We start from the raw sequence: 15,206 nt of genomic DNA on the forward strand, positions 1-15,206 counted from the left end.
CATTATGGTTATAATTGAATTTTCATCTGTGTTTCTATCTGTGTTGAAATCTGAAATTCCTCTTCATTCAAGATGTGCTCTGGCACCAATCATAGGCGACAGCTACTGACAACAAGAAATAAAACAGTTTAGAGGGGCTGCTATGGGCTGAACCGTTTTTCAAAGAAGGGGTTGGGGTGACACTGTGAAATATATTCAATTTTGAAATTCATATTCTGTGTTAATTCTGTGTAGCTAGAATCAAAGTGTTAATGCTAGCTTTTTTTAAATAACAATATTGTCATGTGCAAAACTATGACAGTGACTAGGGGCGACGAGATTATTTTAGGGTGCACCGCAGTATCTGCCTTGCCATGACAGCTCCTTTATCTAAGGAAAGCTGCCATTCAGAAGGAAAAGACGAGGACCACAGAGGAGGTTCGTGGATGAAGGCACATGATGGGACATCTAAAGAGGGCAGCCGAAAGAAGAAAAAGGCCAACTAGAGCAATCAGATGGTCTACCCGCGTTGATAACAGCTCCTCATTGATAGTGTGACTCTGATGTCGTATATAATTATTACTTTAGTTTGGCCTATTATGAAAGTAGAAGTATGTTTTTTACTTGCTGTTTTTAATCATCCCTAAATCACTCGTGCGCACAGGAAGTCAGAATTTCTAATTTAATGTGTTGGATGAGTGACGACACACCAGGGAACCCTTCACAAGTTAAAGAGTAAAGGGGCGTGTCCGAGGCGTCTGCTGTCGGAGCAAGTTAAACAGTTTTGTTTTATTGAGAATTAAAAATAATAATAATACAAGTATATACCGTGACTAAAGTAAAAGAAATGTAAACATGTATTAATTTCATATAGTAACTGTGTTCTTCTATTATAAAATGGATGTTGGTAGTGTGGCGGATGACACGCTCCATGCAGCGATTGGTGCGCCTGAATCTGGAGTTTAGCGGTATCTGTCGGACAGCGCCAAAGACAAGTTCTGTAGAAACATGTCAAATGAGACGTGGACTTCAGGGGTGAAGTCTTCCTGGGAGAACATGGCCATGCACAAGATGATGTTGTGAGCAAGAATCTGTATAAATAAATAAATATGGAGAAAACGTATTAATTCATAAATAACGAGAAATACATAAAATTTCAGACTCAGAGTCAGAATACTTTAATAATCCCTAAGGGAATTGTGTGAGTTATAGTTGCTCCAAGACAATAACAGTAACATACTGAACTAATTAAATAAAACAATATATTACACAGTTTATAAAATATAAGAAATGGCTCTGATCGACATTTTACTCTAAACTGTAAAACTTTGTCATTTGTTATTTTACTGTAGAGCGTGTGCAAAAGGCTGTAACTATTGCAGTGTGTACTGTGCAACAACATTATAGCTTTATATTACTTTTAGTATTTTGCTCATTGAGAAATTGTATGGACTTATGAGCAATGCATGGATCATTCCCTCCTTAAGCTTACCGTGAAGTTGGCAGGGTCCACTCTGAGCTTGAAAGCATAGCTTGCTTAGATTGGTCAGATCTCCAACAAGGTCGTCAATATTCCCGACGCCATGATGTTGGCGCCGTGCATCTTCACCTGTGCAGAATCTGGCCCAGTGAGAACAGTAGGTCTTGGTTTGCGGATATGCAGTGAGCATCCTGTAAAACGTAAACGTGATAAGTTATGATAGAGCGAAGTTATTACGTAGAATGTGGTGCATGATGTGTGCACATCGTCAAAACAGAAAATAATGAAAACCAACCGGCCCAGAGCCTCTGCTCCAATCTCAGGGGCTTTCGGAGTCGCTTTATCCCAGAAGGACCACGGTTTTGTCCTTTCCAGAGACTCGTGTCTGCCTTTAAAGGTTTACGCAGCAGAAAGAAAAGTTAACTAAATTCTGAAAGTTGTTTGTTACTATCTTTCTTTATATGGAACTAAATTGCACGACACCCAGTATCAAATCTAATCCACACCTTCCTGTTCGAGTTTAACAAGCCATTTCTAGAGATAAAAGTAACCACACCCTGTTCTCAAGTATTTTTAGTCGCCGTGTTATCTTACCTTATAAGTCTGTATTTATAAGGTAAGATAAGTACAAAATAACACCTAACGTCAAATTAGTTAGTAAAATAGCGATGAATGCATTAAAGAACTGATGTCAGTATGAAGGGGCATGCAGTCTAAAGGAATAGTGGCAAAATTGCTAATGAACGGGAAAAAAATCTATATAAATTAAAAAGTTAGAGTTAAAAACACACTTCAACATATTAGATGCTCATATGTGCAGGTGCTGAGAGAAAAATAACAAATGAAGAAAATGTTTTGGGGTTTTTGAGCTTTTCTCCTTATGCAAAAATCACACCTTCAAAATCAGTTAAATTCTGCCTTACATTTTATCATATTCATTTACAATTAGGTTTATTGGTAAATGAATATTCGACACTGAATGGCGTCGAACAATTGATGTCGAGTTGATGGTGTTTTTAATGTTTCATGTTCTTGTCTTTTTTCTGTTCTTTTCCCAGTCTTCTGGCAAAAATTATATCTGACTTATTAACAGCCTTTGTCCTTGGTTCTGATCCAATCAGATGCTTCCGGACTAAGAGGGGTGGTAGCGGCCAATTAATAAAGTCCTCCAAAAGGGACCTATGTTTTGTGAACGAAGACTAATTTCAGCGAAGCTGGAGAAAATCTTATTTCTAACAATATGGTCGAGTGGACAGGTGCTGAGCTCAGCGCGATCACATACCTGTGGGGAAAGATTTATGTGGCTGAAATTGGCACCCAGGCCCTGAGCAGGTGAGTTACGTTAGATGATAATTTAACGACGCCTATTGGTATCTCCAAATTAATTATTCTTGTTTTTACACGCCTTGTTATTTACCACATGATAACAGAATTTGTTTTTGGTTTGTTTTCGTTTTGTTTTTATTAATCTGCCACAGAAAACAACTTAATTCAACCGAAATAAAAGAAAAAGTAAAACTCTTTATTTCAGGCTTCTGATTGTGTAACCTTGGACTCAGAGACACTTCCAACTCTTTGGCAACTTGTCCACCAATGCTGCCATTATGTGAAACCACAAACTAGCCAAGCACGGAAGGACTGTGATGGTTGGTCTGGAAAATGCTGTGAAGAACAACATTAAGCAGACCTACGCCAAAACTGAGCGTTATGCACTCTGAGTAGCTCCGTGTTGATCCTGACAACTTCAGGGTATGTGATCTGAGACTTTTTCCACCAGTGATAATGATGAAGCATGCCATTATTATTGTTTCCCTTTCATTTTAGGTGCTTTCTGAAATTGTCGCTTTTTGTGTGGCCTCCAAGTTTGGACCTCAAGTCTTCGCCCCTGATGTCCAGATGACCTGGCAGACATTCCTCGCTGTGGTCGTCTCTGCCCTGGGCAAACAGTACCACTGAACTTGTGGAATTATAGTTCATATTCATAACCAAATAATTTACAGCAGTGTTTCCGTTTAGCGCTTCGAAGCTGATGCATGTGACAAATAAATTTCCAGTTAAATAAAATTCTCTTTGTGTGATCATTTTCAATTGCATTTTGTTTTTCTACTCAAGCCTTCCAAGAGCAGATTTTTACAAGGGATTGTGCACTTATACTGAAAATGTTCATGATAGTAATAATAATAATAGTAATAATAATAATAGAAATATTAATAAGGGTGGTGTCATTTCTTTTTAACTCAGCCAGTAAGTTGTAGTTAGAATTATCCATGTTGTATTATCTGAAATTAAAACCTCCTAAGCTCATTCTTATAAAAGCGTCTATATTTTACTTCTTATCTTTGCAAAGGGTGACGCTGCCGGTTTCTATTTTGTCCGTTTCAAAATGTGCACTTTGATATAAATGGGTGAGGTCGCGTGACATTATTGATAACAGTGCATCAAAAATACTGTTGGTTATAGTTGTGGACCATGATAAAGGATTTGAAATATTGTGTACATTACATTACGTTGCACTGTCCACTTTCTGCTTCAACATAACAAATTTCCCTCGTGTGGGGCTAATAAAGGTTATCTTATCCTATTAAATTCTTTTAATCCAAGAATCCAAAAAGGGTTTCTTCCACGTGTTCGGTAAGATAAGCAGAAAATGGATATGTATTAGAAGAAGAAAAAAGAAGCTTATTTTGTATAATTATATACAATGTTCATTACTTGTGTGTTCAGAAAAAGTATATAAAATGCCAAATCAAACTGTTTAATATCACGCCATGCTTAATGAATGAAATCCTTGTATACACATTACTATTTACTACCCATTTAAGCAAAGCTTTGGGGTAATTCCTCCACTATAAAGTAAAACGAATATTCAGTGCAAAATGTTAGAAGGTTAAATTTGCATTTAACACAACTGTATGTTCATTTCTGATTGAATTTTCTCTTTTCCTATGCTCCCACACCCCCTTCTGTCACTACAATATTATTAATTTAATTTCTTAACACACCCCTGCAATTATATCAAAAGTGAATAGTGTAGGGATGCAGACAAAGAAGAAAGGACCAGCTTCCAGAGTTTATTATATTTATTAACGGAGCCCTGCCATTTTAAGAAGTTTTATTGACATTACTGTAGATGACAGGCTTCAGTGGCTCCGGAGTTGCCGGGTTTTAGCGATATTTCTCGGACAGAGCGAGAGCCAAGTTCTGGAGGAACTTGTCAACGGAGACGTGGACTTCGGGAGTGAAGTCTGCGGGGAAGAACATGCCCATGCACAAGATGATGTTGTGAGAAAGGATCTGTGAGGCAAAAAACACATGCATATGTTAGGTCGAAAAGTCTATATTGCCTCTTGACTAATGGTAATCTCTGTCTACAACGTGATCATTGTTGCGTGGATGTTACTGGGTGAGCTCACCCTGAAGTTGGCAGGGTCCACTCTGAGCTTGAAAGCGTGGAGCTCGCTGAGGGCAGACAGACCTCCAGTAAGGTCGTCAATCTTTGACACAGCGTCTCCAATGGCCGCCATGATGGTGGCACCATGCTTTTTCACCTGCGCAGAGCTTGGACTCAGATCGGACCAGTGAGAAAAGTAGATCTTGGTCTGGGGATAAGCAGTCAGCATCCTGTAAAATATATATTCAAATGATGGAAATATGAATAAGTACTTACTAATTAATTAAAACTATGAATGAATAAAGAATGAAAAGAAAGGGGCTCAATACAACCTCCCCAGTGCCTCTCCTCCAATCTCAGCTGTCTTCGGGGACACTTTGGCCCAGAAGTTCCTCACCACGGCCTTGTCCTTTCCAGAGAGACTCATGTCTGCGTTTTCTTCAGTTGTCTTCTGAACTGAAAGTGTTGACTATTTGTCACTATCATTTTTATATAACACCAAAATGGACCACACCCAGTATCACATTTAAACCACACCTCTGCGATAAAGAAAAAAATCCAGCACTTTCCGAGGTATTTCTTGAGATAAAAGTTAACGCCCCTCCTTGTTTTTAAGATATGACTTATTTTGTTGGGGAAGAAACTAATATATTTATCCCTTAAAGAAATTATTAAATAGCAAGAGGTTGTTGAAAAAGCAATGTGATATTTTATAAAATAATGTCCGAAGTGTAAAATATGAAACAAGTGGCAAATAATCTCTCGCTGCCAAACGCTCGTTTGGTCTCAAGAGAGAATTAGAGAATTAGATGACAACATAAGCACTCACAGAATGACACCACATAATCAAAAATTAAGATATTTTTTTACCAAAATCTTGGTAAGTAATCATATCCGAGGCATGATGTGAGATATACCGTAAAAGGATGACTGGTTGTTGCGCTTCATGTGCGACTGCACAGCACCTTTATCCTTTGTATCCTATTTATTAGAGGTTGGAGAATTGTTCTCAAATAAAATAGGCTACATTTCTTTACTAGAGATGTGTGTTGCATATATATACACACATCAGAAACGGGTATTTACCCTACTTTCAGGCCAGCTTGTTGGGATCTGATCACTTACGAAAGATCAGAAATCACTTTCGAGGTTTAAATGTTTTTTACTGTACGTATAGGTTAAAAACAGTCTATAAAGACCTGTAGTCTATAATTCTTATACTTATTTCTACATTTGTTACATAAAAATATGTGTTTGCGTTTTTTCCTTATAATCTGGTAAAGATTATCTTACTCATGGGCAACAACCCAAAAGCCTGACGGCTATAGTCCAATCAGATGCTTCCAGGACGAAGAGGTGTGGCACTATGTAATTAATAAAAAGCTCCCGAAGATCGGCGTTTGCGAAAAGGTTTCTGATCACAAGCTACGTGAAAACCTTTACGCTGTCAAAATGGTCGAGTGGACAGATGCTGAGCGCAAGGCCATCATAGGCCTTTGGGAGAAAATCGATGTGGGGGAAATCGGTCCCCAGGCCCTCAGCAGGTAACCTGCAGCTCATTGCAATTTAGAAACACATTTATGTATTGAGTGACTTTCTCTTCCTATAATCTTAAAACCGAACTGAAACCAATGCATCTACACGTATGTTTGTCTTTTTAGATTAAAATGCATTTTTTTTTTTTAATTATATGCATTAAAATTGTCATTTTTTCTGTCTCTTGTCTTATTCCAGGCTTCTGATTGTGTGCCCCTGGGGTAAGAGATACTTCAAAGAATTTGGAGACCTGTCCACCAACGCTGCCATTATGGGAAACCCCAAAGTGGCACAGCACGGGAAGACCGTGATGGGTGGTCTGGAAAATGCTGTGAAGAACTTGGACAACATCACTAAGACCTACGCCAAACTGAGCGCTATGCACTCTGAGAAGCTCCACGTGGATCCCGATAACTTCAGGGTATGTCCCCACCAGTACCAAGAAACATTTATCACTATTAGATCAGGAGTAATTCTTTAATTATTTTGTCCAACTCTCTCACTTTAGGTGCTCGCTGAATGCATCAGCCTGTGTGTGGCCGCTAAGTTTGGTCCCAGCGTCTTCACCGCTGAGGTCCAGGAAGCCTGGCAGAAGTTTTTGTCCGTGGTCGTTTCTGCCCTGGGTAGACAGTACCGCTAAATCTCTGGAGTGCCAGTTCATCAAAGATGTGCAACAGTCATAAAAGTGATTTTAAAATCGTATCTCTTTAACTCTGTTGCCATATGCACTAATAAAAAAAATAAATTAAATTATAACAAACTCAAACTCATTCTCTGTGCGATCATTTCAGGTGTTCTTATACCCGACAATACAACACTATGAACCGTTTAGTGTCATTTTAATTTAGACTGTCTTCAAAAACAACATTAATGACTTCTTAATTAAGAAATATGCCCCGACTCATTCATTATTTACGTTTCTTTGTCCTTAGTTTGTGTTTAAGTTTTGTGAACGAAGACTAATTTCAGCGAAGCTTGAGAAAATCTTATCTATCAATATGGCCGAGTGGACAGGCGCTGAGCTCAGCGCGATCACGTCCCTGTGGGCAGTGGCGGTCCTAGCCTGTTTGGCGCCTCGGGCGAGCACTCCCTCTGCCGCCGCCCCCCCCCCCCCCCCCCCCCCCCCCCACACACACACACACATAAAACATATTAAGGATTGTACATTAACATAAAACTGTTGTCGAAATTCACCAGAGAAACACACACACAATTTCTTCTTGGAGCAACTGTAACCCACATAATTTTCTTAGGGATTAATAAAGTATTCTGATCCTGATTGTTTTAAGATGACCCGCCATATCTTTTGCTCGTTCCTCCTTCTCTTCTTTTCTATTTTTTCTAAACTGAGCACCTGATGGCTTTGAACTTTTCTTGTCCATCTTCCATTGGTTTTAATTTTGCACTCCAGTATGAGCACAAATCCCCCAACTCCAGGATCACCACAACATAACCTAATAGACCTACACCTTAGTTCACAGATTCACTTTGTCTAAGGTGTATTTCTGGGATTTCACACAACCCAGGATTCAAATCATGAATACATAATGGGATTGGATTTACATCATTATGAACCCGTTTCCACGGGTTGTGTGTGAGACATTAAATATTCAAAATATAAAATATAATAAATTTTAAATTGTTATTGATCCCATTACCCCGAGTCTTTAAGTGTATATTTATTTTCTTACTCTTCTTATATTTATTGTTTGTTTTCTTGCACTGCTGTAACTGGAGCCTCGTCGTCTCTCTATATACTTGACTGTATGTAGCGGAGATGACAATAAAGTTTACTTTGACTTCAGCAGCGAGCAGGCGCACCGAAGGCTCTCGCGCTCACTTTTCGTGTATAGAATTTCGAAAAAACATCGGTGCAAATTATAAGTCTGTATCATAATGTCTGGTGTTTTCGTGTTTGTTGTTTTGTTTTTATTTTGTTTTATTTTGCGAGTTATTAGATGCTGCTCCAGCCAGCCAGAGACTCCCCCGCCGCCCCGCCCTCTCCTCCCTGCGCCGCAAGCAGCAGGCGCACCTCGCAAACGGAGGGCGCCCGTACTCCCAGCAAATGGGCGATAGAAAACCGATCGGTGCCTATGCCATTACCAATATGCGCTGGCTGATGTCGGGGCAGCATGAGTAGGCTACGAGCATTTTTTTTTATTTTTTTTTGCCGATGCCCGTGATGCCGCCCCCCACCAAGATGCCGCCCGTATCAAAAACCGCTTGTGGGGAAAGATGTATGGGGCTGGAATTGGCGCCTAGGCCCTGAGCAGGTGAGTTATGTTGGATGACGATTTAGCGACGCTTTATTGGTATCATCAAATTAATTATTCTTGTTTTTACATGCCTTGTTATTTACCGCATGATAACAGGATATTTCTTTTGTTTGTTTTCGTTTTGTTTTTATTAATCTGGCACAGAAAACAACTTAATGCAATCGAAATAAAAGAAAAAGTAAAATTGAGACTCTTTATTTCAGGCTTCTCATTGTGTATCAGTGGACTCAGAGACACTTCCAACTCTTTGGCAACTTGTCCACCAATGCTGCCATTATGTGAAACCACAAACTAGCCAAGCACGGAAGGACTGTGATGGTTGGTCTGGAAAATGCTGTGAAGAACAACATTAAGCAGACCTACGCCAAAACTGAGCGTTATGCACTCTGAGTAGCTCCGTGTTGATCCTGACAACTTCAGGGTATGTGATCTGAGACTTTTTCCACCAGTGATAATGATGAAGCATGCCATTATTATTGTTTCCCTTTCATTTTAGGTGCTTTCTGAAATTGTCGCTTTTTGTGTGGCCTCCAAGTTTGGATCTCAAGTCTTCGCCCCTGATGTCCAGATGACCTGGCAGACATTCCTCGCTGTGGTCGTCTCTGCCTTGGGCAAACAGTACCACTGAACTTGTGGAATTATAGTTCACATTCATAACCAAATAATTTACAGCAGCGCTTCCGTTTAGCGCTTCGAAGCTGATGCATGTGACAAATAAATTTCCAGTTAAATAAAATTCTCTTTGTGTGATCATTTTCAATTGCATTTTGTTTTTCTACTCAAGCCTTCCAAGAGCAGATTTTTACAAGGGATTGTGAACTTATACTGAAAATGTTTATGAGAGTAATAATAATAATAGTAATAATAATAATAATGATAGTAATATTAACAAGGGTGGTGTCATTTCTTTTTAACTCAGCCAGTAAGTTGTAGTTAGAATTATCCATGTTGTATTATCTGAAATTAAAACCTCCTAAGCTCATTCTTAAAAAGGCGTCTATATTTTACTTCTTATCTTTGCAAAGGGTGACGCTGCCGGTTTCTATTTTGTCCGTTTCAAAATGAACATAACTGTATGTTCATTTCTGATTGAATTTTCTCTTTTCCTATGCTCCCACACCCCCTTCTGTCACTACAATATTATTATTTTAATTTCTTAACACACCCCTGCAATTATGTCAAAAGTGAATAGTGTAGGGATTCAGACAAAGAAGAAAGGACCAGCTTCCAGAGTTTATTATATTTATTAACGGAGCCCTGCCATTTTAAGAAGTTTTATTGACATTACTGTAGATGACAGGCTTCAGTGGCTCCGGAGTTGCCGGGTTTTAGCGATATTTCTCGGACAGAGCGAGAGCCAAGTTCTGGAGGAACTTGTCAACGGAGACGTGGACTTCGGGAGTGAAGTCTGCGGGGAAGAACATGCCCATGCACAAGATGATGTTGTGAGAAAGGATCTGTGAGGCAAAAAACACATGCATATGTTAGGTCGAAAAGTCTATATTGCCTCTTGACTAATGGTAATCTCTGTCTACAACGTGATCATTGTTGCGTGGATGTTACTGGGTGAGCTCACCCTGAAGTTGGCAGGGTCCACTCTGAGCTTGAAAGCGTGGAGCTCGCTGAGGGCAGACAGACCTCCAGTAAGGTCGTCAATCTTTGACACAGCGTCTCCAATGGCCGCCATGATGGTGGCACCATGCTTTTTCACCTGCGCAGAGCTTGGACTCAGATCGGACCAGTGAGAAAAGTAGATCTTGGTCTGGGGATAAGCAGTCAGCATCCTGTAAAATATATATTCAAATGATGGAAATATGAATAAGTACTTACTAATTAATTAAAACTATGAATGAATAAAGAATGAAAAGAAAGGGGCTCAATACAACCTCCCCAGTGCCTCTCCTCCAATCTCAGCTGTCTTCGGGGACACTTTGGCCCAGAAGTTCCTCACCACGGCCTTGTCCTTTCCAGAGAGACTCATGTCTGCGTTTTCTTCAGTTGTCTTCTGAACTGAAAGTGTTGACTATTTGTCACTATCATTTTTATATAACACCAAAATGGACCACACCCAGTATCACATTTAAACCACACCTCTGCGATAAAGAAAAAAATCCAGCACTTTCCGAGGTATTTCTTGAGATAAAAGTTAACGCCCCTCCTTGTTTTTAAGATATGACTTATTTTGTTGGGGAAGAAACTAATATATTTATCCCTTAAAGAAATTATTAAATAGCAAGAGGTTGTTGAAAAAGCAATGTGATATTTTATAAAATAATGTCCGAAGTGTAAAATATGAAACAAGTGGCAAATAATCTCTCGCTGCCAAACGCTCGTTTGGTCTCAAGAGAGAATTAGAGAATTAGATGACAACATAAGCACTCACAGAATGACACCACATAATCAAAAATTAAGATATTTTTTTACCAAAATCTTGGTAAGTAATCATATCCGAGGCATGATGTGAGATATACCGTAAAAGGATGACTGGTTGTTGCGCTTCATGTGCGACTGCACAGCACCTTTATCCTTTGTATCCTATTTATTAGAGGTTGGAGAATTGTTCTCAAATAAAATAGGCTACATTTCTTTACTAGAGATGTGTGTTGCATATATATACACACATCAGAAACGGGTATTTACCCTACTTTCAGGCCAGCTTGTTGGGATCTGATCACTTACGAAAGATCAGAAATCACTTTCGAGGTTTAAATGTTTTTTACTGTACGTATAGGTTAAAAACAGTCTATAAAGACCTGTAGTCTATAATTCTTATACTTATTTCTACATTTGTTACATAAAAATATGTGTTTGCGTTTTTTCCTTATAATCTGGTAAAGATTATCTTACTCATGGGCAACAACCCAAAAGCCTGACGGCTATAGTCCAATCAGATGCTTCCAGGACGAAGAGGTGTGGCACTATGTAATTAATAAAAAGCTCCCGAAGATCGGCGTTTGCGAAAAGGTTTCTGATCACAAGCTACGTGAAAACCTTTACGCTGTCAAAATGGTCGAGTGGACAGATGCTGAGCGCAAGGCCATCATAGGCCTTTGGGGGAAAATCGATGTGGGGGAAATCGGTCCCCAGGCCCTCAGCAGGTAACCTGCAGCTCATTGCAATTTAGAAACACATTTATGTATTGAGTGACTTTCTCTTCCTATAATCTTAAAACCGAACTGAAACCAATGCATCTACACGTATGTTTGTCTTTTTAGATTAAAATGCATTTTTTTTTTTAATTATATGCATTAAAATTGTCATTTTTTCTGTCTCTTGTCTTATTCCAGGCTTCTGATTGTGTGCCCCTGGGGTAAGAGATACTTCAAAGAATTTGGAGACCTGTCCACCAACGCTGCCATTATGGGAAACCCCAAAGTGGCACAGCACGGGAAGACCGTGATGGGTGGTCTGGAAAATGCTGTGAAGAACTTGGACAACATCACTAAGACCTACGCCAAACTGAGCGCTATGCACTCTGAGAAGCTCCACGTGGATCCCGATAACTTCAGGGTATGTCCCCACCAGTACCAAGAAACATTTATCACTATTAGATCAGGAGTAATTCTTTAATTATTTTGTCCAACTCTCTCACTTTAGGTGCTCGCTGAATGCATCAGCCTGTGTGTGGCCGCTAAGTTTGGTCCCAGCGTCTTCACCGCTGAGGTCCAGGAAGCCTGGCAGAAGTTTTTGTCCGTGGTCGTTTCTGCCCTGGGTAGACAGTACCGCTAAATCTCTGGAGTGCCAGTTCATCAAAGATGTGCAACAGTCATAAAAGTGATTTTAAAATCGTATCTCTTTAACTCTGTTGTCATATGCACTAATAAAAACAAAATAAAATAAAAAACTCAACTCAAACTCATTCTCTGTGCGATCATTTCAGGTGTTCCTATACCCGATAATTCAACACTAAGAATCCTTTTGTGTCAGTTTAATTTTGTCTTCAAAAACAACATTAATGACTTTTTTAATTAAGAAATATGCCCCGACTCATTCATTATTTACATTTCTTTGTCCTCATTACAACGTTTTTTTTAAAAAGATATTTAATATTATATAACGGATTGCCATCTCCTCTGATTCTCAACCAGCATTCATTCTACTATATCGATTGCGACTATGGATATAGTAGTGTTGATTTTTTTTATTTTTGTTTTTTTATTTTATTTTAGAATCTTTGGGTACCACTGAGTTTTCTGAAGTGTCAGTTCACATTTACAAACAAAAAGGTGTGCAGCAGTCTTCCGGTTTCTGACATGTTCCCGCTTTGAAACTATAGAAAAATGAAATGCAATAAACTGGCTGCAACCTGTTGTGGCGTGATCACCTGGAAAAGTGCCGGGGTGGTGAGAATAAGGTGTGTGCCCTTGTGAGTCAGCAAATTGTATATTTGTTGCGAGTTATTTACAGTAATTTATTCCTTATCTTTGCCAGCGGAGAACGGTTATTCTGGCTTCTTCAAAAATGTACAGTTTGATATAAAAGGGAGTGGTTTTCTAAAATTAATGATAACAGTGTGTCACATATTGTGAGGGCGCGGTTGAAAGTTTTGGAACTGATACACACCGGGTGCCCGGGTCTTTTAGTACTTTATGACAGAAGATCTTACAAAAATCTTCATGCATATCTCCTCATTATTTTTGAACAAACAAAGTTACCACTGTTAAAATGTGCTTTATTTCTGCAGGCGTCAGCCGGGGATTATAGTGCAGCTCTAAATGCATGCAAGTGAATAAACAGAGTTCCTATACTCACGTGATATTCAAAATGGAGAATAAAGAGAGTGCAATCCATCCAGCCATCCATCCATCCATCATCTTCATCTGGATCTAAAGTCAAAGCTCCCACAGTCGCCCAAATGCGTCATCTAGTGGATAAAATTTGACATTGACGAGCTTGTTTTATAGAGCTAAGATAAACTAAAATTAGAGCGGATTACAATTACTGTGCAAAACAGGGGAAAGGGTTATTTGTGTTTTGTTCTCAGACATATTCCGATCCATACAGAGATTTAAAAAGAATCTCCCCCAGTTTAAATCTCAACTCAAAACCCATCTGTTCAAATCTGCATATTCACTGTGAACCCACTGTTTGTTAATTTTAGCTTGTGCTTTTGTTTTATTGTTCTTTTTTTCCATTTTTTTTCTCAATTTTTCCATTATGTGTTTTATCTAATTGTAAAGTGTCCTTGGGTGCATGTCTTGAAAGGCGCTTTATAAAAAAAAAAAAAATGTTATTATTATTATTATTATTATTATTATTATTATTATTATTAAAAGAAAAGAAAAGAAAAGAAAAGAAAAGAAAAATGGACAAGAAATGAAAATAGGTTTTAGAAACAATTTAGTTCCTGGATATCTCGTTTGGACTTTTACCATTTCATCGTCATCCTTTTCCTACTGGTCCACAGTCACCAGATCCCAATCCAACAGAGTAGCTTTGGGATGCAGTGGAAAGAGAGATTCACAACATAGATCACACACCTACTGTGTGATGTTGTCATGCAAATGCAAAAATCTTTGAGGAACGTTTCCAGCACCTTGTTGAATTTATGCCATGAAGAATTAATGCAGTTATGAAGGTAAAAGGAAGTCCAACTTAGTACTAGCAAGATGTACCTAATGAAGTGGCCAATGAGTGTTTATTGCAGTGCATATATTCAATTCATGTACATATGCATGGCAACATCTGTTTATTGCAACTATATCATGTCTCCCTGTCCTTAAATAATATTTGTTGACATCTACAAATATACTTTTTAGGAATCCCATGAAAATCGAGCGACCTGGTGTGGCACTTTATGAAGTACTTTTTTATTAAAAAATAAAAAAAAGTATAATAGAATTTTTATTAAAATTAGCACATCTCACAAAAATGGTACAGAAGAGAAAGTTATGGCAATAGAAAACGAACTCATGAGTGTATAATTAAATAAGAATAAACAAATAAATACATGAATTATATCATTAAATAAAACAACTTTGACTTATTAGAGGAGTGATTGTCTTTCACAGTTGTTTGTGTATCTACAGAATACACAAACAGTTGTTTATGTGTATCTATTATTATATTATAATTTTCAAATTAAGATAAACAACAATTTCCAATCACCTTGAAGCATTAGTAACATGTCCCACATTGTCCCACACAAACGCTCTCTCTGAGCTATATTTGGTTTCTTGGGCTCTCGTTGTCCTGCATATGCATCCTCTAAATTATGTATTCCTGACAACTTTTTTTTCAAAAGATTCTCAAAGTGATTTTTCTGACTCAGAGAGTAATTTCTTGCTTTTCATGCTGATGAGATCTGCGGTAGTTAATTGGGAGTTCATTTAGGTTATTTGTAATGTGTTGACACAGCACTGGTTCATGTCTTAGATTGGGTCTTCATAGCTCAACGTTAAGTTAGTCTGAAGGACTAAAAATAAGTGAAAAGTCAGTCAACGTGCAAAGGAAAACTTCAAATTACCCTCATAAAGCCTGGGCATCTATTGCTCAAGACTAATTCAAAAATATTAATAACAACAATTCAAGAAAGTCTCGCTCC

At 38.5% G+C, this 15,206-nt stretch overlaps 4 protein-coding genes, 1 long non-coding RNA gene and 2 pseudogenes across 7 annotated transcripts; 4 read left to right on the plus strand and 3 right to left on the minus strand.

Annotated features, from left to right (window-relative positions):
• Positions 1-738: 738 nt before the first annotated feature.
• On the minus strand, positions 739-2,258 carry LOC146711650 (hemoglobin subunit alpha-A-like; annotated as a pseudogene). The gene is made up of 4 exons (XR_014919927.1): positions 2,251-2,258; positions 1,755-1,848; positions 1,472-1,650; positions 739-1,070 (listed from the first exon to the last, which is right to left on the minus strand). The product of XR_014919927.1 is annotated as a hemoglobin subunit alpha-A-like (transcript).
• Positions 2,115-3,522, plus strand: LOC146711651 (hemoglobin subunit beta-A-like; annotated as a pseudogene). The gene is made up of 3 exons (XR_014920190.1): positions 2,115-2,791; positions 2,991-3,208; positions 3,284-3,522. The product of XR_014920190.1 is annotated as a hemoglobin subunit beta-A-like (transcript).
• A 994-nt stretch (positions 3,523-4,516) lies between these two features.
• LOC146711652 (hemoglobin subunit alpha-A) lies at positions 4,517-5,330 on the minus strand. Its single transcript, XM_085454571.1, has 3 exons — positions 5,183-5,330; positions 4,873-5,080; positions 4,517-4,753 (listed from the first exon to the last, which is right to left on the minus strand). Exons 1-3 carry the CDS (start codon positions 5,275-5,277, stop codon positions 4,625-4,627), a joined length of 432 nt encoding a protein of 143 aa, XP_085310697.1. The 5' UTR covers positions 5,278-5,330; the 3' UTR covers positions 4,517-4,624.
• A 908-nt stretch (positions 5,331-6,238) lies between these two features.
• On the plus strand, positions 6,239-7,152 carry LOC146711653 (hemoglobin subunit beta-A-like). Its single transcript, XM_085454573.1, has 3 exons — positions 6,239-6,394; positions 6,585-6,807; positions 6,895-7,152. Exons 1-3 carry the CDS (start codon positions 6,303-6,305, stop codon positions 7,024-7,026), a joined length of 447 nt encoding a protein of 148 aa, XP_085310699.1. The 5' UTR covers positions 6,239-6,302; the 3' UTR covers positions 7,027-7,152.
• Positions 7,153-8,382: 1,230 nt separating this feature from the next.
• Positions 8,383-9,418, plus strand: LOC146711654 (uncharacterized). Its single transcript, XR_014920192.1, has 3 exons — positions 8,383-8,659; positions 8,866-9,083; positions 9,159-9,418. It is a non-coding gene; the product is annotated as an uncharacterized LOC146711654 (long non-coding RNA).
• Positions 9,419-9,887: 469 nt separating this feature from the next.
• On the minus strand, positions 9,888-10,696 carry LOC146711655 (hemoglobin subunit alpha-A). Its single transcript, XM_085454577.1, has 3 exons — positions 10,549-10,696; positions 10,239-10,446; positions 9,888-10,119 (listed from the first exon to the last, which is right to left on the minus strand). The coding sequence occupies exons 1-3, from the start codon at positions 10,641-10,643 to the stop codon at positions 9,991-9,993; spliced, it is 432 nt and encodes a 143-aa protein (XP_085310703.1). The 5' UTR covers positions 10,644-10,696; the 3' UTR covers positions 9,888-9,990.
• Positions 10,697-11,605: 909 nt separating this feature from the next.
• On the plus strand, positions 11,606-12,517 carry LOC146711656 (hemoglobin subunit beta-A-like). The gene is made up of 3 exons (XM_085454579.1): positions 11,606-11,760; positions 11,950-12,172; positions 12,260-12,517. Exons 1-3 carry the CDS (start codon positions 11,669-11,671, stop codon positions 12,389-12,391), a joined length of 447 nt encoding a protein of 148 aa, XP_085310705.1. The 5' UTR covers positions 11,606-11,668; the 3' UTR covers positions 12,392-12,517.
• The last annotated feature ends 2,689 nt before the right edge of the window (positions 12,518-15,206 follow it).

This window comes from Copadichromis virginalis, linkage group LG4 (genome assembly GCF_057382275.1).
Source record: "Copadichromis virginalis isolate Kocher_CV1m ecotype Utaka linkage group LG4, C_Virginalis_male_GT1.1, whole genome shotgun sequence".
NCBI lineage: Eukaryota > Metazoa > Chordata > Actinopteri > Cichliformes > Cichlidae > Copadichromis > Copadichromis virginalis.

Coding starts and splice junctions, on each gene's coding strand:
- LOC146711652 (XM_085454571.1), bottom strand. CDS start 5,277: ATGAGTCTCTCTGGAAAGGACAAGGCCGTGGTGAGGAACTTCTGGGCC. Junction 5,081..5,182: donor GGAGGAGAGGCACTGGGGAG/GTTGTATTGAGC, acceptor TATATTTTACAG/GATGCTGACTGCTTATCCCC. Junction 4,754..4,872: donor TGGACCCTGCCAACTTCAGG/GTGAGCTCACCC, acceptor TTTGCCTCACAG/ATCCTTTCTCACAACATCAT.
- LOC146711653 (XM_085454573.1), top strand. CDS start 6,303: ATGGTCGAGTGGACAGATGCTGAGCGCAAGGCCATCATAGGCCTTTGG. Junction 6,395..6,584: donor GGTCCCCAGGCCCTCAGCAG/GTAACCTGCAGC, acceptor GTCTTATTCCAG/GCTTCTGATTGTGTGCCCCT. Junction 6,808..6,894: donor TGGATCCCGATAACTTCAGG/GTATGTCCCCAC, acceptor CTCTCACTTTAG/GTGCTCGCTGAATGCATCAG.
- LOC146711655 (XM_085454577.1), bottom strand. CDS start 10,643: ATGAGTCTCTCTGGAAAGGACAAGGCCGTGGTGAGGAACTTCTGGGCC. Junction 10,447..10,548: donor GGAGGAGAGGCACTGGGGAG/GTTGTATTGAGC, acceptor TATATTTTACAG/GATGCTGACTGCTTATCCCC. Junction 10,120..10,238: donor TGGACCCTGCCAACTTCAGG/GTGAGCTCACCC, acceptor TTTGCCTCACAG/ATCCTTTCTCACAACATCAT.
- LOC146711656 (XM_085454579.1), top strand. CDS start 11,669: ATGGTCGAGTGGACAGATGCTGAGCGCAAGGCCATCATAGGCCTTTGG. Junction 11,761..11,949: donor GGTCCCCAGGCCCTCAGCAG/GTAACCTGCAGC, acceptor GTCTTATTCCAG/GCTTCTGATTGTGTGCCCCT. Junction 12,173..12,259: donor TGGATCCCGATAACTTCAGG/GTATGTCCCCAC, acceptor CTCTCACTTTAG/GTGCTCGCTGAATGCATCAG.